The following is a 21,012-nucleotide window of genomic DNA, read 5'->3' on the forward strand; positions in this document are numbered from 1 at the left end:
AAAGTTATTAATTAACATTGAACTTTGATAACTTTAAGATGCATGTTGTAATTTCTACCGCAACTAACAGTAAAAGTGTATAAATTTCAACGAGTAGTTTGAAAAAAGGAACTAAAAAACAATCAACTCAAAGAACACAATAAAACACAGAAAAGAGACAAAGAACAGGTTGGATTTAGAAGGCAACAATGGCTGCAACATTGGGCTTAAGCATAACGAGGATTGTGAGCATGGCGAAGGACTGGGCAGTGTTTTGTTCTGTAGCACATAGGATCGTTATGAGTCAGAACCTACTCAACGGTACTTAACAACAACAAATATGTTGCAAATATTAACTGTAAATAAGACATTTTTACAAAATATATTCACACATTCACTTACACACACAAGTATATACATATATATAAAATAATAATAAGAGAGAACTAAACTGATGTCATATATATTAATGATATCAATAAATGTATACAGATTGAACAGCAGTATACATCATTACGTGAAAAGAACAGGTTAGAAAATGTATGCAGTACAGCACCCTTTGTCTAAGAAATTGGGGGATACAAATTTACATGCATATGTATGTGTATATAATTTGTTTATACTTCTAAAAATGGAAAGAAACTATAAAATTAAAAAATATGTTACTATAGCAGGAAGCTGATTATAAGGTAGAGATAAGTCGTTTTGGTATACAATTTTGTAGATTTGATTTTGTAACTATTTTAATGTTTTACATAATTACAAAACACAGTTAAATTTTAAAAGTGAATTGCTAAAAGAACACAAAAAATATGAAGCAAACACAAATGTGTACCTAGTTTGTAGCACAACTATACACATGGCCAAGTGACTTAGAATACAGTAATCCTACTATACATTCCTAAATGGATATATCCTTAGACACAGGGGTAATTATTCACGTTGAGGATGAGTAGTTAGTGTAGGCACTGTCAGGAAGGGTAGATAGTGTAGGCACACTGAGCAGAGGTAGTTAGTGTAGGCACACTGAGCTGGTGAAGTTACTGCAGGCACACTGTGCAGAGGTAGTTAGGCTAAGCACACTGAGCATGGATAGTTAGTATAGGCACAGAGAGTAAGGGTAGTTAGTGTAGGCACACTGAGCTGGGGTAGTTAGTGCATGCACACTGAGCAAGGGTAATTAGTGTAGTCACGTTGAGCAGGGGTAGTTAGTGTAGGCACACTCAGCAGGGGTATTTAGCATAGGCACGCCAAGCAGGGGTAGTTCCTGTAGGTAGTTAGTGTAGGCACATTGAGCAGAAGTAATTAGTATAGGCACCTTGAGCAAGGGTAGTGTGGGCATGTTGAGCAGGGGTAGTAAGTGTTGGCACACTGAGCATGGATAGTTAGTGTAGGCACGCTGAGCATGGGTAGTTAGCGTAGGCACACTAAGCAGGGGTAGTTAGTGTAGGCCCACTGAGCAGAGGTAGTTACTGTAAGTGGTTAGTGTAGGCACTTTGAGCAGGAGTAATTTGTATAGGCAAGTTGAGCAGGGGTAGTTAGTGTACACACATTGAGGAGAGGTAGTTACTGTAGGCACATTGAGCCAGGTAGTTAGTGTAGGCACATTGAGCATGGGTAGTTAGTGTAGGCATGTTGTGCAGGGCTAGTTATGTAGGCACATTTTGCAGGGATAGTTATGTAGGCACACTGTGCAGGGTTAGTTATGTAGGCATGTTGAGCACAGGGGAGTTATGTAGAGCATGGGGCAGTTATGTCGGCAAGTTCAGCACAGGGTATTTACATATGCATGTTCAAAACGGGGTATGTCATGGATTGAATTATGTCCCCCCAAAAATGTGTGTATCAGTTTGGCTGGGCCAAGATTCCAGTATTGCGTGACTTTCGTAAATCCTGCCTCTGTGATTTGGACGGGGTATAGGCCACAGTTGGGTTAATGAGGCAGGACTGAATTTACAAGATTGGATTGTGTCTTGAGACAATCTCTTTTGAGATCTAAAAGAGAGAAGCTAGACGAGGGACAGGGGGACCTCATACCACCATGAAAGCAATGCCAGGAGCAGAGCACATCCTTTGGACCCAGGGTCCCTGCGCAGAGAAGCTCCTAGTCCAGGGGAAGATTGATGAGAAGGCCGACAGGGAGAGAAAACCTTCCCCTGGAGCTCATGCCCTGAATTTGGACTTTTAGCCTACTTTACTGTGAGGAAATAAACTTCCGGCTGTTAAAGCCATCCACTTGTGGTATTTTTGTTATAGCAGCACGAGATGACTAAGACGGGGTAGTATAAGCACAGTGAACTCTGAAGAGCAGGGCAGCAGCAGTCAGTACTACATCTACATTACAAATGGGAGTTTAGTTTCAACTCAACAATATGTGTTACTTCGCATTTTCTATTTTTTGAATTTTACTGGTTTTGTAAATTTATTTGTATTTAAGATATTAATTTATATATTAGCAATTGGAATTAATTCCTAAGTTAATATTTTTGCATATAAATTAACACTAGAATAAACCTAACAAATCAGCCCTAGAGATCCTCAAGAATGTTTCTGTATTTAAGTTTAAGAAACAATGGAATAAGTGTTAACATTCACATGTACAAAAACCTCAAAAAATGAGCTCAGGAAAGCTTGACAACCTAATTTTAAGGTGTGCAAGGGCTATAAACAGATAATCCACAAAGTAAGTAATAAATATGTCAATGAATGAGTGAAAATATACTTCACTAATAAGATGCAAATTGCAACAACAATGTGATGCCATTTTTAACCTATCAGTGTAGCAAAAATAAAAGAACTGATAGCACCAGGCTTAGCAAAGATGTGAATAAACAGCCCCTCTTATACACTGTAAGTAAAAAGGTCAAATGGTTAAATCTTTATAGAGGATTGTTATTGTTGCTGTTATGTGCTGTCAGTCAATTCCGACTCATAGTGACCTCATGTGTGACAGAACAGAACTGATCCATAGGGTTTTCTTGGTTATAATCTTTATGGGAGCACATAGGTCTTTTGCAGAGGCACTGGATGGGTTTGAATTGCCAACCTTTGGGTTACCGAGCACTTAACTGTTTGTGTCACTAGAGCACCTTTTATAGGGGGTTACTGGGCAATATTTTTCAAAATTAAAAATGTATATCTCCTAAAAAAAATCATTGCCATGGAGTTGATTCCTACTCATAATGACCCTATAGGACAGAGTGGAGCTGCTCCATAGAGTTTCCAAGCAGCAACTGGTAGATTCGAGCTGCTGGCCTTTTGGTTAGCAACCAAGCTCTTAACCACGGTTCCACCAGGGCATCCTACAACCTCTATATTTATAAGTACAAGGACAAAACCATTCAATATAGCATTATTTGTAATAGCAAAATAACTACAAAAAAAAAAAAAAAAAAGGAAATAATCTGAACTCCCAGCAATAGGAGACCAGTTAATGGATAATGTGTTATGACACTTTCATACAAAAAAATACAATGCCGTTGTTAGACAAGATACCTCTAGGAGGTGGAGCCAACATGGCACTACAGACAAAAGCACCATAACATCCCTCCAAGTAAAGACCAGAAAAACTAAGTAAAACAGAGACAAACACCAATCCTGGAGCCCTAAGAGTCAAATGAAGAGATAAAGAATTCAACCAAACACCAAATGGGATAAGAAACTGACAGAGAATAGAGAGTGAGGAGAGATATGGAGTGGAGGCCCCCCATCAGCTAACGCAGCATGGATTCGGCATCTTGGACTCCTGTTGGAGATCAGTGGACAGGGAGTATGGGAAAGCAGCTTCATGGAGCTCCCAGCAGGAGACAGAGCACCTGGTAACCAGTGACACATGCTTTCCCACACCCCACCCTTCTTCCCCCTGCTCAGCCTATGCCGAATCCTGGTGGGCCGTGCTAGCTCAGCTGGGGAGGCACCAGCTCTGTGACACTTGGATTCACTCTACCCACACTGCCTGGCTCCTTCAGTGCCATTTCTTTGTTTCTGTTGTCGCATTTTTCAACTTCTTTTAGTTTCTTCCCTCTCTCACCTCCTTCCCTTCCTTTCTCTCAAACATCTGGCTCCATATGCCAACTTTTCTTCTTCTTGACAGTCTGTGAAGTGCTGCTCCACCAGGGAACCACTTCCCTAGTCTGCACCGCCACACTGGTGGGATCCTTGGGGCCTTTTAATTTTTTTTTTGTTTTCTTTTTTCCTTTTTGTTTTTCTTCATTTCTCAGTGTCTTGTCTCTCTCAACTTACCTTCTTTTCCTGTCTCCTGAATACCTGGAACTGTGTGCCATTTCCTCCCCATCTAGACAGGCTGCACCATGCAGCTTGGGAGCCACTTCCCTAGTCTGTGCTGCCATGCTGGTAGGATCCCTGGGGGCATTTTTTTCCTTCTTTTTCTTTTTCTTCATTTCTTGGTTTCTTGTCACTCTACTTTCCTTCTGTTCTTATCTTCTGAATACCTGGTGCTGTGTGCCATCTCCACCCTTTCTTTCTTTTTTTTTTCTTTCTCTCGGTTTCCAGTTTCTTATCTGCCTTCCTTCCTTTCCTTTCTCCCGCCCACCTACCCACAAGTGCCATATCTGTCTCTTCTTGATGGGCTGTGGAGAGTCTGCTAAAGCCTGCAGAACCAGGGGGAAGTGACGCTAACTCTGTAAAAGTTAAGTCCAAGTGTCTAACCTACTGTGCAGGATCAAAAAAAAAAAACCTCCCCCCTCTGGGAAGTACCTCTCTCGCATTTACCCGACCCCTCCTTGCTCTGCTCCAGTCCCTGTCCAGCTTCAATGATTGCCATGCCCCCTGGGCTGAAAGTGGGACCCTTTGCATACCCAAGCCATTCTCCCAGGAAAAAATAATCTGCCAGCTCCCCTAAGCTAGGAAATCAGGGCAGGCACAGCCCGTTTGCCAAGGCACAGGCATAAGGGATCCATGGACTATGAATGCCTTTCACCCCTGCCTAGACCTGTGTGGGCCCATTTCAACAGTGTAGGTCCTCAGTAGCACAGTAAAACAGAGTATAAAGCTGGAGCCTATTTTCAACAGCAACAGCTAAGGGGGAGTGGCAGATTCATGACATTTGACACCACTCTGCCCATTAAGCAGGGTCCTCACCTACCCACATCAGAGGCCTGAGGACTGCTGGCTCCACCCACTCCACGTGGCCACCTGTGACAGGGATCTGAGAATAAGTGGTGCCTCCCAGTCCTCACAGCCAACAGCACTGGGTGCCCAAAATCCAGCTGCAAAACCAACCCACCCAAGTGCTCTAGGGAACAGGGACATGCCTTCTACTCAGGCACTCGGGGCAGCCACCAGCCCCTTACCTTGCTGAGCACATACCTGTGCCTACTCCAATCACCCCTACGTAGCCCTGTGCATCTAGGACTGTAGGTGAGAGCCTGCACCACACACTCAGTGAAAACCTGGTCACCTAAGCTGAACCCACACAAGAAAAGTAAATGGACTCCTGGGCTCACATACCTCGTAACAGCTCTAACCACCTGGCGACAGGATGTGACAGCTTCAAATCTGCCAATAATCAAAGTAGCTCACACAACCAACCTATTGGGCCATAGCAAAACAAAACAAGAAGCTAGGGCACAGTAAGAAAACATAAAATAAATAAATATAATAACTTATTGATGGCTTGGAGACAACAGTCAATGTCAAATCACATAAACAGGCAGAACATGAGGGCTTCAGTAAGTGACCAAAACAAAGAACCAAGAAGCCTCCCAGAGGAAGATAAGATCTTGGAATTACTGAAGTTAGAATTCAAGTTAGACTATACAGAGCTCTTAAAGAGATCAGGAAGGAAACCAGGCAAAATGCAGACCAAGCCAAGGAACACACAAACAAAGCAACAGAGGAACTTAAGAAGGTTATACAAGAGGATAGTTACAAATTTAACAGGTTGCAAGAATCCATAGAGAGACAACAGAAGTCCAAAACATTAACAATAAAATTTCAGAATGAGACAACTCAATAGAAAGTCATAGGAGCAAAACTGAGGCAATAGAAGTCAGAATTAGTGAGACTGAAGACAAAGCACTTGACACCAACTTATTTGAGGAAAAATCAGATAAAATAATTAAAAAAAATGAAGACACCCTAAGAATTACATGGAACTCTATTAAGAGGAATAACCTACGAGTGCTTGGAGTGCCAGAACAGGGGGAGATAACAGAAAATGCTGAGAGAATTATTGAAGATTTGTTGGCAGAACACTTCCCTGAGAAGATATCTATCCAAGAAGCTCATTGAACCTCACACAGGGTAGATCTCAAAAGACAGTCGCCAAGACATAATCAAACTTGCAAAAACGAAAGATAAAGGGAGAATTTTAAGAGCAGCTAGGGAGGAGGGGCAAGATGGCATAGTCAGACGCTTCCGGTGATCCCTCTTACAACAAAGAACAGAAAAAACACTGAACTGATTATGTATACAACAAGCTAGGAACCCGGAGCGTCGAAGACAAAGTTAAGAAATCAGACTGAGTGACGGTGGAGGGAGAGAGAGTGCAGAAGCAGTTGGGAGTTGCCAAGCCCGTGGCAGCGCCTCAGCTCCGAATACTTGGCACGTTCCTTGGTGCGATTGCGGTGGAGCTGATAGTAGTTTTCTGGGACACAGCTGCTTCAGCAAAAGGAGGCAAGTAGAGTGACCCTGTGGCGTGTCTGCAGCTGTGCTGGCTGTGTGTTTAGGAAGCAGCTGCTTCAGCAAAAGAAGGCAACCGAAGTGCTGGCACCCCTGATCCCCTAGTGTGATGGCTGTGGGACTGGTGGTGGAGTTTAGGACATAGCTGCTTCAGAGGAAGAAGGCAAGCATAGACGCAGCCCTAACCCCTTGAGGCAGTATTGGTGGGGACCCAACCAGTGCACACAGGCTACACACCCCTCTGGAATCTGAGATAAAACAGTGCTCTCAGCACAAGGTAAGTGATTTTGTCTAATTTATCTCATGGATCTAATAGCTCCTTCTTTTGAAAAAACTCCTATCTATCTGATCCCGCCTCCCTCTGCCCCAGCCAGCTTCATTAACAGCTGATTTCCCTGGGCCTAAGATGGGTTCTGTTGCACTCCCTGAGCCATTCTCCTGGCCTTGGAGAAGGAACAAATTAACAGACGGGAGAAAAATACTATGCTGACTCCCCTAATCTGGAAGCTCAGAGCAGAAGCAGCTCCAGTCCAGGCACAAGTGATCCACAGACTTTGTCTTTCACCCCTGCATGGTTCCAGGAGGCGCCGCTACACGAGACAGGAACTGGCTATTATGTTGCAAGGGCGAATTTGTTTGAGGCCTGACTGTAACTGTTTCAGTTGTGTGGTGCACAGGCAGCTTCTGGAGGTTTGATACCACTCTGTCTATTAAACAAGGCCTTCACCTACACATAGTAGGGGCTGAGGGCTGGAGGTTCCATCCACGCCACCTAGCCACTCGCAAAAGTGGTCCAAGGATAGTGGCTCCGACCAGTCCTTACAGGTATAAGCACTGGGTGCCTAAGGTACAGCTGCAGAGCCCACCCATGAAAGGGCTCTAAAGAACAGGGATGCTCCTTCCTCAGTGACACTTGGGGGAAGGCTGTCGGCACCCTGACTTCCTCAGGATGTGACCCCCTGATGCTACCAGAAACCTGTGCGTACACCCATCACCACTGCTCCTCTAAGATAGTAGGTGAGAGGCCACACCACACACTAGGTGGCTGACTATCAGAACACCTGAGCTGAATCTATACAAGAATAGTGAATTGACTCCTAGGCTCATATACCTAGTAACAGCTCTAGCTATCTGGTAACAGGACATTAGTAGTTCAAAGACTCCAATAATCAAGCTAGCTCACTCTAGTAGCCTATTTGAGTATATCAAAACAAAGCAAGAAACTAAGACACAGTGAGCAAACAAAATAAATTAATAGAATAACCCATAGATGGCTCAGAGACAATAGTAGATATCAAATCCCATAAAGAAGCAGAACGTGATTGCTTCAACGAACTCCCAAAACAAAGAATCAAGGACTCTCCCAGGTGAAGATGTATTTCTGGAATTACCAGATGTAGACTACAAAAGATTAGTGTATAGAACTCTTCAAGACACCAGGATCGAGATTGGGCAACACGCAGTAAAAGCCAAGGAACACACAGATAAAGCAGTTGAAGAAATTAAAAAGATTACTCAAGAACATAATGAAAAATTTAATAAACTGCAAGAATCCATAGAGAGACAGCAATCAGAAATTCAGAAGATTAATGATAAAATTACAGAATCAGACAACTCAATAGAAAGTCAGAGGAGCAGAATTGAGGAAGTGGAAGGCAGAGTTAGTGAGACTGAAGATAAAACACTTGGCAACAATATATTCAAAGAAAAATCAGATAAAAGAAGCTAAAAAAAAAAAATGAAGAAACCCTAAGAATCATGTGGACTCTTTCAAGAAGAAAAACTTGTGAGTGATTGCAATACCAGAACAGGGAGGGATAACAGAAACTACACAGAGAATGGTTGAAGATTTCTGACATCATGAAAGATGAAAGGATATCTATCCAAGATGCACTTCGAACCCCATATAAGGTAGATCCTAGAAGAAAGTCACCAAGACATATTACCATCAAGCTTGCCAAAACCAAAGGTAAAGAGAAAATTTTAAGAGCAGCCAGGGATAAGCAAAAAGTCACCTGCAAAGGAGAATCAATAAGAATAAGTTCAGACTACTTGGCAGAAACCATGCAGGTAAGAAGACAACGGGATGACACATATAAAGCACCGAAGGAGAAAAATCATCATATACCCAGCAAAACTGTCTCTCAAATAAAAGGTGAAGCTAAGACATTTACAGAGAAACAGAAGCTTAGGGAATTTGCAAAAACCAAGCCAAAACTACAACAAATACTAAAGGGAATTCTCTGGTTAGAAAATCAACAATATGTGATATCAACCCAACACTGGAACACAGAACAGAGCAACCAGATATCAACTCAGATACGGAAATCACAAAAATAAATCAAGAAAAAAATGCTCAAAACAGGGAATCAGTGATGTCGTTATATAAAAGATGACAACATTAAATAAATAAATAGAGACTAAATAAAGTAGGCATAGATCTTCCATATGGAGAGGAAATCAAGGGGATACAGGGAGATACAAGTTGGGTTTAAACTTGGAAAAACAGGAGAAAATATTAAGGTAACCACAAAGAAGACTAACGATCCTACACTTCAAAATAAAAAACAAGAAAAACATAAAGATTCAGCAAAAACAAATTCAACAACAATGAAAAAGAGGAACGCAGAATTTACAAAGAAAAGCTTTTCAGCACAAAAAAGTAACTGGAAAAATGAACCTGCCAACAACACACTAAAAAAGGCATCAAAATGACAGAACTAAACTCATACCTATCTATAATCACGGTGAATGTAAATGGTCTAAATACACCAGTAAAGAGACACAGAGTTGCAGAATGGATAAAAAAAATGATCTGTCTATACACTGCCTACAAGAGATACACCTTAAACTTAAAAACATAAACAAATTAAAATTCAAAGGATGGAAAAAATATATCAAGCAAATAAAAAAAGAACAGGAGTGGCTATACTAATTTCCAACAAAACAGCTTTCAAACTTAAATCTACCACAAAGGATAAGGAAGGACACTATACAACGATTAAAGGGACAATATACCAGGAAGATATTACCATATTAAATACTTATGCGCCCAATAACAGGGCTTCAAGGTACATAAAACAAACTCTAACAGCACTGAAAAGTGAGATAGCTCCACAACTATAGTAGGAGACTTCAACACACCACTTTCAGTGAAGGACAGAACATCCAGACAGAAGCTCAGCAAAGACACAGAAGATCTAAATGCCACAATCAACCAACTTGACCTCATAGACGTATACAGAACACTCCACCCAACAACAGCCAAGTATACTTTCTTTTCTAATGCACATGGAACATTCTCTAGAATAGACCACATATTAGGTCATAAAGCAAGCCTTTGCAGAATCCAAAACATTGAAATATTACAAAGCATCTTCTCTGACCATAAGGCCATAAAAGAAGAAATCAATAACAGAAAAAGCAGGGAAAAGAAATCGAATACTTGGAAACTGAACAATACCCTGCTCAAAAAGGACTGGGTTATAGAAGACATTAAGGGTGAATAAAGAAATTCATAGAATCTAATGAGAATGAAAACACTTCCTCTCAGAACCTTTGGGACACAGCAAAAGCAGTGCTCAGGGGTCAATTTATGTCAATAAATGCACACATACAAAAAGAAGAAAGGGCCAAAATCAAAGGACTGTCCCTATAACTTGAAGAAATGGAAAGAGAGCAACCAAAGAAACCCTCAGGCACCAGAAGAAAGCAAATAAGAAAAATTAGAGCAGAATTAAATGAATTAGAGAACAGAAAAACAATAGAAAGAGTTAACAAGACCAAAACATGGCTCTTTGAAAAAATTAACAAAATTGATAAACCATTGGCCAGACTGACAAAAGAAAAACAGGAAAGGAAACAAATACCCGAATGAGAAATGAGATGGGTGATATTACAACAGATCCAACTGAAATTAAAAGAATCATATCAGATTACTATGAAAAACTGTACTCTAACAAATTTGAAAGCCTAGAAGAAATGGATGAATTCCTAGAAACACACTACCTACCTAAACTAACACAAACAGAGGTAGAACAACTAAATAGACCCATAACAAGAGATTGAAAAGGTAATCAAAAAACTCCCAACAAGAAAAAACGCTGGCCGGACGGCTTCACTGCAGAGTTTCTACCAAACTTTCAGAGAGGAGGTAACACCACTGCTACTAAAGGTATTTCAGAGGATAGAAAAGGAAGGAATGCTCCCAAACTAATTCTATGAAGCCAGTATATCCCTGATGCCAAAACCAGGTAAAGACACCACAAAAAAAGAAAATTACAGATCTATAACCCTCATGAACTTAGATGCAAAAATGCTCAACAAAATTCTAGCCAATAGAATTCAACAACATATCAAAAAAATAATTCACCTTGACCAAGTGGGATTCATACCAGGTAAGCAGGGATGGTTTGACATTAGAAATACAATTAATGTAATCCATCATATAAATAAAACAAAAGACAAGAACCACATGATTTTATCAACTGATGCTGAAAAGGCATTTGACAAAGTCCAACACCCATTCATGATAAAAGCTCTCAACAAAATAGGAATAGAAGGAAAATACCTCAACATAATAAAGGGCATTTATACAAAGCCAACAGCCAACATCATCCTTAATGGAGAGATTCTGAAAGCATTCCCCTTGAGAACAGGAACCAGACAAGGAGGCCCCTTATTACCACTCTTATTCAACATTGTGCTGGAGGTCCTATCCAGAGTAATTAGGCTAAATAAAGAAATAAAGGGCACCCAGATTGGTAAGGAAGATGTAAAAGTATCTCTATTTGCAGATGACATGATCTTATACACAGAAAACCGTAAAGAATCCTCAGAAAAAAACTATTGAAACTAATAGAAGAGATCAGCAAAGTATCAGGACACAAGATAAACAAACAAAAATCAGTTGGATTCCTCTATACCAACAAAAAGAACATCGAGGAGGAAATCACCAAATCAATACCATTTACAGTAGCCCCCAAGAAGATAAAATATTTAGGAATAAATCTTACCAGAGATGTAAAAGACCTATACAAAGAAAACTACAAGACGTTACTGCAAGAAACCAAAAGAGACCTACATAAGTGGAAAAACATACCTTGCTTATGGATAGGAAGACTTAACATTGTAAAAATGTCTATTCTACCAAAAGCCATCTATAGATACAATGCAATTCCCATCCAAAGTCCAATGACATTTTTTAATGAGATGGAGAAGCAAATCACCAACTTCATATAGAAGGACAAGAGACCCCGGATAAGTAAAGCATTACTAAAAAAGAAGAATAATGTGGGAGGCCTCACTCTTCCTGATTTTAGAACCTATTATTCTGCCACAGTAGTCAAAACAGCATGGTACTGGTACAAAAACAGATACACAGACCAATGAACAGAACTGAGAATCCAGACATAAATCCATCCACATATTAGCAGCAGATATTTGACAAAGGCCCAAAGTTAATTAGGGAAAAGACAGTCTTTTTAACAAATGGTGCTGGCATAACTGGATATCCACCTGCAAAAAAATGAAACAAGACCCATACCTCACTCCATGCACAAAAACTAACTCAGAATGGATCAAAGGCCTAAATATAAAATCTAAAACGATAAAGATCATGGAAGAAAAAATAAGGATGATGCCAGGAGCCCTAATACATGGCACAAACAGTATACAAATCATTCCTAAAAATGCAGAATAGAAACCAGATAACTGGGAGCTCCTAAAAATCAAACACCTATGCTCATCCAAAGACTTCACCAAAAGAGTAAAAAGACTACCTACAGACTGGGAAAAAGTTTTTAGGTATGACGTTTCCGATTGGTGCCTGATCTCTAAAATCTACATGATTCTGCAAAAACTCAACTACAAAAAGACAAATAACCCAATTAAAAAATGGGCAAAGCATATGAACAGACACTTCACTAAAGAAGACATTCAAGCTGCTAACAGATACGTGAGGAAATGCTCATGATCATTAGCCATTAGAGAAATGCAAATCAAAACTATAATGAGATTCCATCTCACTCCAACAAGGCCGGCATTATTCAAAAAAACACACAATAATAAATGTTGGAGAGGTTGTGGAGAGACTGGAACACTTTATACACTGCTGGTGGGAATGTAAAATGGTACAACCACTTTGGAAATCGATTTGGTGCTTCCTTAAAAAGCTAGAAATAGAACTACCGTACGACCCAGCAATCCCACTCCTTGGAATACATCCTAGAGAAATAAGAGCCTTCACACGAACAGATGTATGCACACCCATGTTCATTGCAGCAGTGTTTACAATAGCAAAAAGTTGGAAGCAACCAAGGTGCCCATCAATGGATGAATGGATAAATAAATTATGGTATGTTCACACAATGGAATACTATTCATCGATAAAGTACAATGATGAATCCATGAAACATTTCATAACATGGAGAGATCTGGAAGACATTATGCTGAGTGAAATTAGTCAGTTGCAAAAGGAGAAATATTGTATAAGGCCACTATTATAAGAACTGGAGAAACAGTTTAAACAGAGGAAAAAATATTCTTTGATGGTTACAAGATGGGGGAGGGAGGGAGGGAGGGAGAGGGTTTTTCACTAATTAGATAATAGATAAGTTTTATTTTAGGTGAAGGGAAAGACAACACACAATACAGGAGAGGTCAACACAACTGGACTAAACCAAAAGCAAATAAATTTCCTGAATAAACTGAACACTTCAAAGTCCAGCATAGCAGGGGCAAGAGTTTGGGGACCATGGCTTCAGGGGACATCTAAGTCAATTGGCATAATAAAATCTATTAAGAAAACATTCTGCATCCTACTTTGGAGAGTGGCGTCTGGGGTCTTAAACGCCAGCAAGCAGCCATCTAAGATGCATCAATTGGTTTCAAACCACCTGGAGCAAGGAAGAATGAAGAATACAAAAGACACAAGGTAATTATGAGCCCAAAAGACAGAAAGGACCACATAAACCAGAGACTACATCAGCCTGAGACCAGAAGAACTAGATGGTGCTTGGCCACAACGGATGACTGCCCTGACAGGCAACACAACAGAGAACCCCTGAGGGAGCAGGAGAGCAGTGGGATGAAGACCCCAAATTCTTGTTAAAAGACCAGACTTAATGGTCAGACTGGGACTAGAAGGACCCCAGAGGCCATGGTCCCCAGCCTTTGGGTTAGCCCAAGACAGAAACCATTCCCAAAGCCAACTCTTCAGACAGGGATTGGACTGGAATATGGGATGGAAAATGATACTGGTGAAGAACGAGCTTCTTGCATCAAGTAGACACATGAGACTATGTTGGCATCTCCTGTCTGGAGGGGAGATTAGAGGGCAGAGGGGGCCAGAAGCTGCCCGAATGGACACAAGGAGAGAGAGTGGAGGGAAGGAGCGTGCTGTCTCATTAGGGGGAGAGCAATTAGGAGTGTATAGCAAGGTGTATGTAAATTTTTGTGTGAGGGACTGACCTGATTTGTAAACTTTCACTTAAAGCATGATAAAAATTAATTAAAAAAAAAGAAATTCTTAGGGAGAAAACTGCAAGGGGGAAGGTCAATGCCAAAATTTTCCTAGAATGAGGAATACAGAATCTCCCAGTTTTCAGAGCATTTTCCTTAGAACCTAACCTCATGCTCTCCTCCTCTAGGGAAGACCGTCACACGGAGATGCCACGCTGTGGAGAGGCCTGGGGTAAACAACAGCGCTTACAGGGCTCACCACAAATATTTTCAGGGGATGAACACTAAGGGCCACCTTGAAAAAACAAAACAGATAAAAGTTGAGAAAAATGTGGTTTAACAGGACACAGCCATATACTAGGTGAGACTCTGAAGTAATATAACTGACAGATGAATAGACAACCAGAATTAGTATGTTCAAAAGACCAGTCCTTATAGCAGTGTTAACATACACAGTATTTTCAGAATTTCTTTCAGTATGCCTAGTTCACATGAAACAGAAGAAACTTTCCTTATTGTTTTAGAGCACACACTGGTTTTTGTTAAAAATGGCCTTACCCAGGCTGACCTCCCACCTTGTTGATCAGACATTGCCTGGAATGACTTCTGACTATTAAGCAAATAAAACAAAATCCATACACACGTACATAGTGAAGGTACAAAGAAAAACAAGGAAGAGATTATTATAAAGGTCAGGAGAACGTTTAGCTTTAAGGGATAGAAGGGTGAGGTTGGGAAGGGACATGGGGATGGGTTTCTGGGGTACTGGCAATATTCTGTTTCTTGAGTCAAGCAGTAGTTACATGGGTATTTGCTTTAAAATTATTTATCAAGTATACAAGTGGGCTTTAAGTATTTTTTTTCCTTTTTAATTGTGCTTTTGGTGACAGTTTATAGAGCAAATCAGTTTTCCATTCAATAGTTTGTACATAAAGTGTTCTATGACATCGGTTGTTTACGTAGTTTTCTAAGTGTATTCTATTTCATAATAAAGAGGATTAAAAGAAAAAAATTAAGTTACCTAGAAGAACACAGAAATTATTTTAAGCCTGTATAACATAAAACATACCTAATTGAAATAAAGATTCTTTAAATTAAAAAAAAAAAAAAAAAGTACCATACAATCCAGGAACCTCACTCCTTGGACTATATCCTAGAGAAATAAGATCCGTCACATGAATACATATATGCGCACCCCTATTCACTGCAGCTCTTTTCACAATAGCAAGAAGATGGACACAACCTAGGTGCCCACCAATGGATGAATGGATAAACAAATTATGGTATATTCACACAATGGAATACCACACAATGATAAAGAACAATGATGAATCCTCTAAACATTTCACAACATGGATGAATCTGGAAGGCATTATGCTGAGTGAAATTAGTCAGTTACAAAAGGACAAATATTGTATGAGACCACTATTATAAGCACTTAAGAAAAGTTTAAACACAGAAGAAAATACTCTTTGATGGTTACAAGGTTAGGGAGGGAGAGGGGTATTCACTAACTAGACAGTAGACAAAAATTATCTTAGGTGAAGGGAAGGACAATACACAATACAGGGGAAGTTGGCACAATTGGACTAAACCAAAAGCTAAGAAGTTTCCTGAATACACCCAAACGCTTTGAGGGACAGAGTAGCAGGAGGAGTGGTCTGGGGACCATGGTTTCAGGGGACATCTAGATCAATTGGCATAACAAAGTTATTTAAGAAAATGTTCTGCATCGCACTTAGATGAGTGGTGTCTGGAATCTTAAAAGCTATCAAGTAGCCATCTAAGATGCATCAGTTGGTCCCAGTGCACCTGGAACAAAGGAGAATGAAGAACACCAAAGACACCAGGAAAATATCAGTGCAAGTGACAGAAAGAGCCACACAAACCAGAGTCTCTATTATCCTGAGACCAGAATAACTAGGTGGTAGCTGGCTACCACCAATGATTGCCCTAAAAAACAACAGAGAGTCCCTGACCGAGTGGGAGAAAAGTGGGGTGCAGAACATAAATTCACGTAAAAAGACCAGACTTAATGGTCTGACTGAGACTGGAGGAGCCCTGGAAGACATGGCCCCTGGACTCCCTGTTAGCCTAGAATTGAAACCATTCCCAAAGCCAACTCATCAGACAAAGATTAGACTGGACTATGAGACATAAAATGATGCTCCTGAAAAGTGTGCTTCTTAGTTCAAGCAGATGCATAAGACTAGATGGGAATCTCCTGTCCGGAGGTAAGATGAGAAGGCAGAAAGGGACAAGAGCTGGTTGAATGGACACAGGGAATCTGGGGTGGAAGGGAGGAGTGTGCCTCACATTATAGGGAGAGCAACTAAGGTCACATAACAATGTGTGTATAAATTTTTGTACGAGAAACTGACTTTAGCTGTAAACTTTCACTGAAAACACAATAAAAAAAAAACACACAATGAGATACCATTTCACCCTGACATTACCGGCCCAAATCAAAAAAACAGAAGATAACAAATGTTGGAGAGGCTGCAGGGAGATTGGAACTCTTATGCACTGCTGGTGCTAACGCATTTTGGAAAACAATATGGAGCTTCCTTAGAAAGCTAGAAATATAAATACCATATGATCCAGCAATCCCACTCCTAGGAATATATCTTAGAGAAATAAGAGCCATATGCACACACATTCATTGCAGCATTGTTCACAATAGCAAAAAGATGGAAACAACATAGATGCCCATCAATAGATGAATGGATAAACAAACTATGGTACATACACATAATGGAGTACTACGAAGCACCTCACAACATGGATGAATCTGGAAGGCATTATGATGAGTGAAATAAGTCAATCACAAAAGGACAAATGCTATATGAGACCACTACTATAAAAACTCATGAAAAGGTTTACAGACAAAAAGAAACAATCTTTGATGGTTATGAGGGAGGAGAGGGGCAAGGATGGAAAAATGCTAAATAGACAATAGATAAGTGGTAATTTTGGTGAAAGGTAAGACAGTACACAATACTGGGGAAGCCAGGACATCTTGTACACGGCAAGGTCACTCGAGCTCCATAGACACATCCAAACTCCCTGAGGGACTGAGTTACTCGGCTGGGGGCTGTTGGGACCATGGTCTCAGGGAATATCTAGCTGAACTGGCATCACATAGTTTATAAAGAAAATGTTCTACATTCTACTTTGGTTAGTAGCATCCGGGGTCTTAAGAGCTTGGGTGCAGCCAACTAAGATACTCCACTGATCTCACCCCAGCTGCAGCCATGGAGAATAAAGAAAACTAAAGACACAAGGGAAAGATTAGACCACGACTACCACAGCCTCTACCAGGCTGAGTCCAGTACTACTAGATGGTGCCCGGCTACCACCACCAACTGCTCTGACAGGGATCACAATAGAGTGTTCCGAACAGAGGTGGAGAAAAATGTAGAACAAAATTCTAACTCATAAAAAAAGACCAGACTTACTGGCCTTGACAGAGATTGGAGAAATCCCAAGAGTATGGTCCCAGGACACCCTTTTAGCTCAGTGATGAAGTCACCCCTGAGGTTTACCCTTAGCTTCCTCTCTGGGTATGCCCTCAGCCTTCCAGCTCTTTAGCCTTCCTCTCTACCCTGAACACAGTTCTTTCCAGAAGCCTTCTCAAGTACTTGCTGCTGCTGCCTTTTAATCACCACTTCTAGACCTCCTATTGAAAAAACTAAAAATAAAAAACTTTCAGCACAAGTAGATGGTACCCGGCTACTACCACTGACTACTCTGACAGGGATCAAAATAGAGGGCCCGGGACAGAGTAGGAACGTGTAGAACAAAATTCTAACTCACAAAAAAAGACCAGACTTGCTGGCCTGACAGAGGCTGGAGAAACCCCAAGAGTATGGCCTCCGCACACCCTTTCAGATCAGTAGTGAAGTCACTCCTGAGGTTCACCTTTCAGTCAAAGATTAGACAGGCCCATAAAACAAAATGAGACTAAAGGGGATCACCAGCCCAGGGGCAAGGACTAAAAGGTAGGCAGGGACAGGAAAGCTGGTAATACGGAACCCAAGGTCGAGAAGAGAAGAGTATTGACATGCTGTGGGGTTGGCAACCAATGTCACAAAACAGTATGTTTACTAACTGTTTAATAAGAAAAAAAAAAAAAGATACCTCTACATGCATTGATTGAAAAGATTGCTATATGTGTAAGTGAAGTAAGCACTTTGTAGATCAATGTGTACTGCATAATCTTACTTTAAAGCTACATATGGAAAGCTATATGGAAACCCTGGTAGTGTACTGGTTAAGAGCTACAGCTGCTAACCAAAAGGTGGGCAGTTTGATTCCACCAGGCACTCCTTGGAAACTCTATGGGGGCAGTTCTACTCTGTGCTTTAGGGTGACTATGAGTTGGAATCGACTCGACAGCAACAGGTAGTATGTTTATTCACACACATATATACATAAATATTTGAATAGACATATAGAATAGTCTAGAAGGACATACTATAATAGTAGTTAACATCTGAGGGAGGAAGTGAGTGAGAACTTGCAATTTTCACTTTACATACTTTCACTGCTGCTTTACATGCATTGATCATTATCCAAGGGCATAAGCAATTTCTTAAAATTAAGTATTTTCAGACATGTACAAAACTTTTCAGGACAGTAGGCAGGTACTTTGAACATAATATAACTATATATACATCTATACATTACTCTTACTGAAGTATTAAATAGTATCTTAATATCTAAAAGAGCCTGATTACAACGACATAGCTAAGAATCTGCATGGTACGTAATCCTAGAAAGCAATTTATCTACTAGAAAACTTTGTTCACCACTCTATCCCCTAACTTCAAACAGTGCCTAGAATTCATTTGATATGTGTTCAAAAAATGTTTGGAGTGTTTACGACTTCATAAATAAGTCTTCACTTTTAGGCTTTCATTTCTTTTTTGTCAAATAATTAAGAGTCTGGAAATAACTTCCATCCCCCAATTCAATTTTGCAACATCCTCTGTAGCCTAAAAGTGACTAAAATGCTGGTTTTTGCACTTACCAGAGGCTCCAGTTTTACTCGCTCCTGTCGCTTTCTTGTCCTCTCCTGAGCTTTTGTAGTGTGTCCAAATGTCAAGACTTGATTACCAGATGCCTGTTCTGTGGGGATTATAGCGCTCAGTCTTCTCCTTGCTCTCAAACTATTCAGTCTTGAAAATACAGAGTTTTCGACCTGCTCTTCAGTATTTTGCAGGTCAAAGTCACTGTTGTTGGTCTGAAAAGCCATCCTTAACCCTGAAAAGGGTGGGGACAGGAAATGAACAATGAAAAGTACAGCCAAAGGATTAGGGGAGGCTGTTCAGCAGAGACATACCTAAGGACCAGGGAAGCTGAATTCGCTCATTCCCCCAAAGAAAATCCATCAAAGTCAACCCAGTTTTTCCAAACTGAGATTTGAACCAGAGAAATGAAATGAACTGTGCCTACAGGGAGCCCTGTAACTGGGGTGGAGCCCAGGAATTTGTATTTCTAACAAGTTCTTGGGTGATGCTGGCCTAGTTAAAAAAAAAAAAAAAAAGGATGAAGACAGGACAATTAGTATTGAGATCAGTGTTTCTCACACTTGAGTATGCAAAGTATCTCCTAGGGAGCTTACTTAAAATACAGGTACTTGTAATACAGGCAATCTGAGAAATACTGCCTAGACGCTCCTGAAGAAACCAAACAAAGGAAAAAGAGTTGAGAGCTAAAACCAAGAATAGTGTTTCTCCGGCTTTTATGTGCATAACCATCACTTGAGGGTCTTGTTAAGACGCAGATTCTGATTCTTACACTTTGATTAGCAAAGTCCTAAAACACTAGAGCTATGAGCCTTTCCTAACAGCTTTGCATTCTTCATCCCCTCTCCCACCCCTACCCCCACGAGATGGGTGGAAATACTGCCCTTCAGAGTAGTATTACAGTATCACAGTACAAGAGATTCTGAACCAGGTGTCTACAGACCCAGGTTTTAACCTAGATCAGTGCTGACCAATAGACATAGAATGAGAGACCCTTGTATGCAATTCTAATTTTCTAAATAACCACATTCAAAAAACAAAAAAAAAGGGACAGGTGAAATTAATTTAATAATATTTATCCAAAATATTACCATTTCAACATGTAATCAATAGGAGAATTATTAATATGATATTTTACACTTTTTTTTTAACCCCACATTCAAAATCCTGTGTGAATTTTACACTCAGCACACATCTCAATTCAGACTAGCCACACACGGCTATGGGTGACCCTATTGAACAAGGCAGGTCTAGCCTTAACCACTCAATGTGGGCTCTAGACCAAGTCTCTTTTACAGCTCTATTCTTCACTTTCCACTTCTTTAAAATGATAGGTAGTAGCTAATCACAGAAATGCCCTCCTGTTGACTTTGGCTTCCTGTCTTATGTGCTTCGAAAGCCATGCCTTGTCTCCAGCCCAGAAGTTGAAGCTCAGCCCCAAGGGTTTGTCCCACAGGACTCACCGAGTCAGATTAGAGAAGCCGCCGCTGAGGGTCTCCAGAGACCCAGCAAAGTCAGGTATGGGAGTAGAAAAGTCGGCTGTACCCAGGAATGTTTGCAGTTGCCTAGCAGCCACCAAGCTCCTACTAACTTGCATTGCACCAGGGCGAGACCTGTCGCCAAGGCAACGCCTCAGCCAGCCACAGCTCTTAGTCCAGGGCAGTACCTGGAAAACTAGCCAGTCAGTGTGTGTGGAACATTTTCTGAGTCTCTGGTTGGTGGAGATCCTGGACTCAGCCCGCCCCTCTCCTCTTCAGCACTGGGAACTGAACACTGCCCAGGCCCGGCTAGCAGGGCTGCGGAAAAAAACACAAGGAGCTGGTTAATTCTGGTAGTTCATTCGCTTGTTGACCGCCAGCTCTTACTGCCGCTCCATCCCGCAGATCCCTTTTCCTTCAAG

General features: G+C 40.8%; 1 protein-coding gene across 3 annotated transcripts in view; it reads right to left on the minus strand.

The window, feature by feature from the left end:
• DNAH6 (dynein axonemal heavy chain 6) overlaps positions 1–20,666 on the minus strand; it is a 315,642-nt gene extending 294,976 nt beyond the window's left edge. For all 3 annotated transcript variants that reach the window (XM_049856189.1, XM_049856188.1, XM_049856190.1), the window contains exons 1-2: positions 20,576–20,666; positions 19,115–19,347 (exon numbers count right to left, since the gene is read on the minus strand). In XM_049856189.1, coding sequence (XP_049712146.1) covers positions 19,115–19,339 — 225 coding nt within the window. In that variant the 5' untranslated portion in view covers positions 19,340–19,347; positions 20,576–20,666. The remainder of the gene's footprint in view (positions 1–19,114; positions 19,348–20,575) is intronic.
• Between the last annotated feature and the right edge of the window lie 346 nt (positions 20,667–21,012).

The sequence above is a fragment of the Elephas maximus genome, chromosome 17, assembly GCF_024166365.1.
Source record: "Elephas maximus indicus isolate mEleMax1 chromosome 17, mEleMax1 primary haplotype, whole genome shotgun sequence".
In the NCBI taxonomy this organism is placed as follows: domain Eukaryota; kingdom Metazoa; phylum Chordata; class Mammalia; order Proboscidea; family Elephantidae; genus Elephas; species Elephas maximus.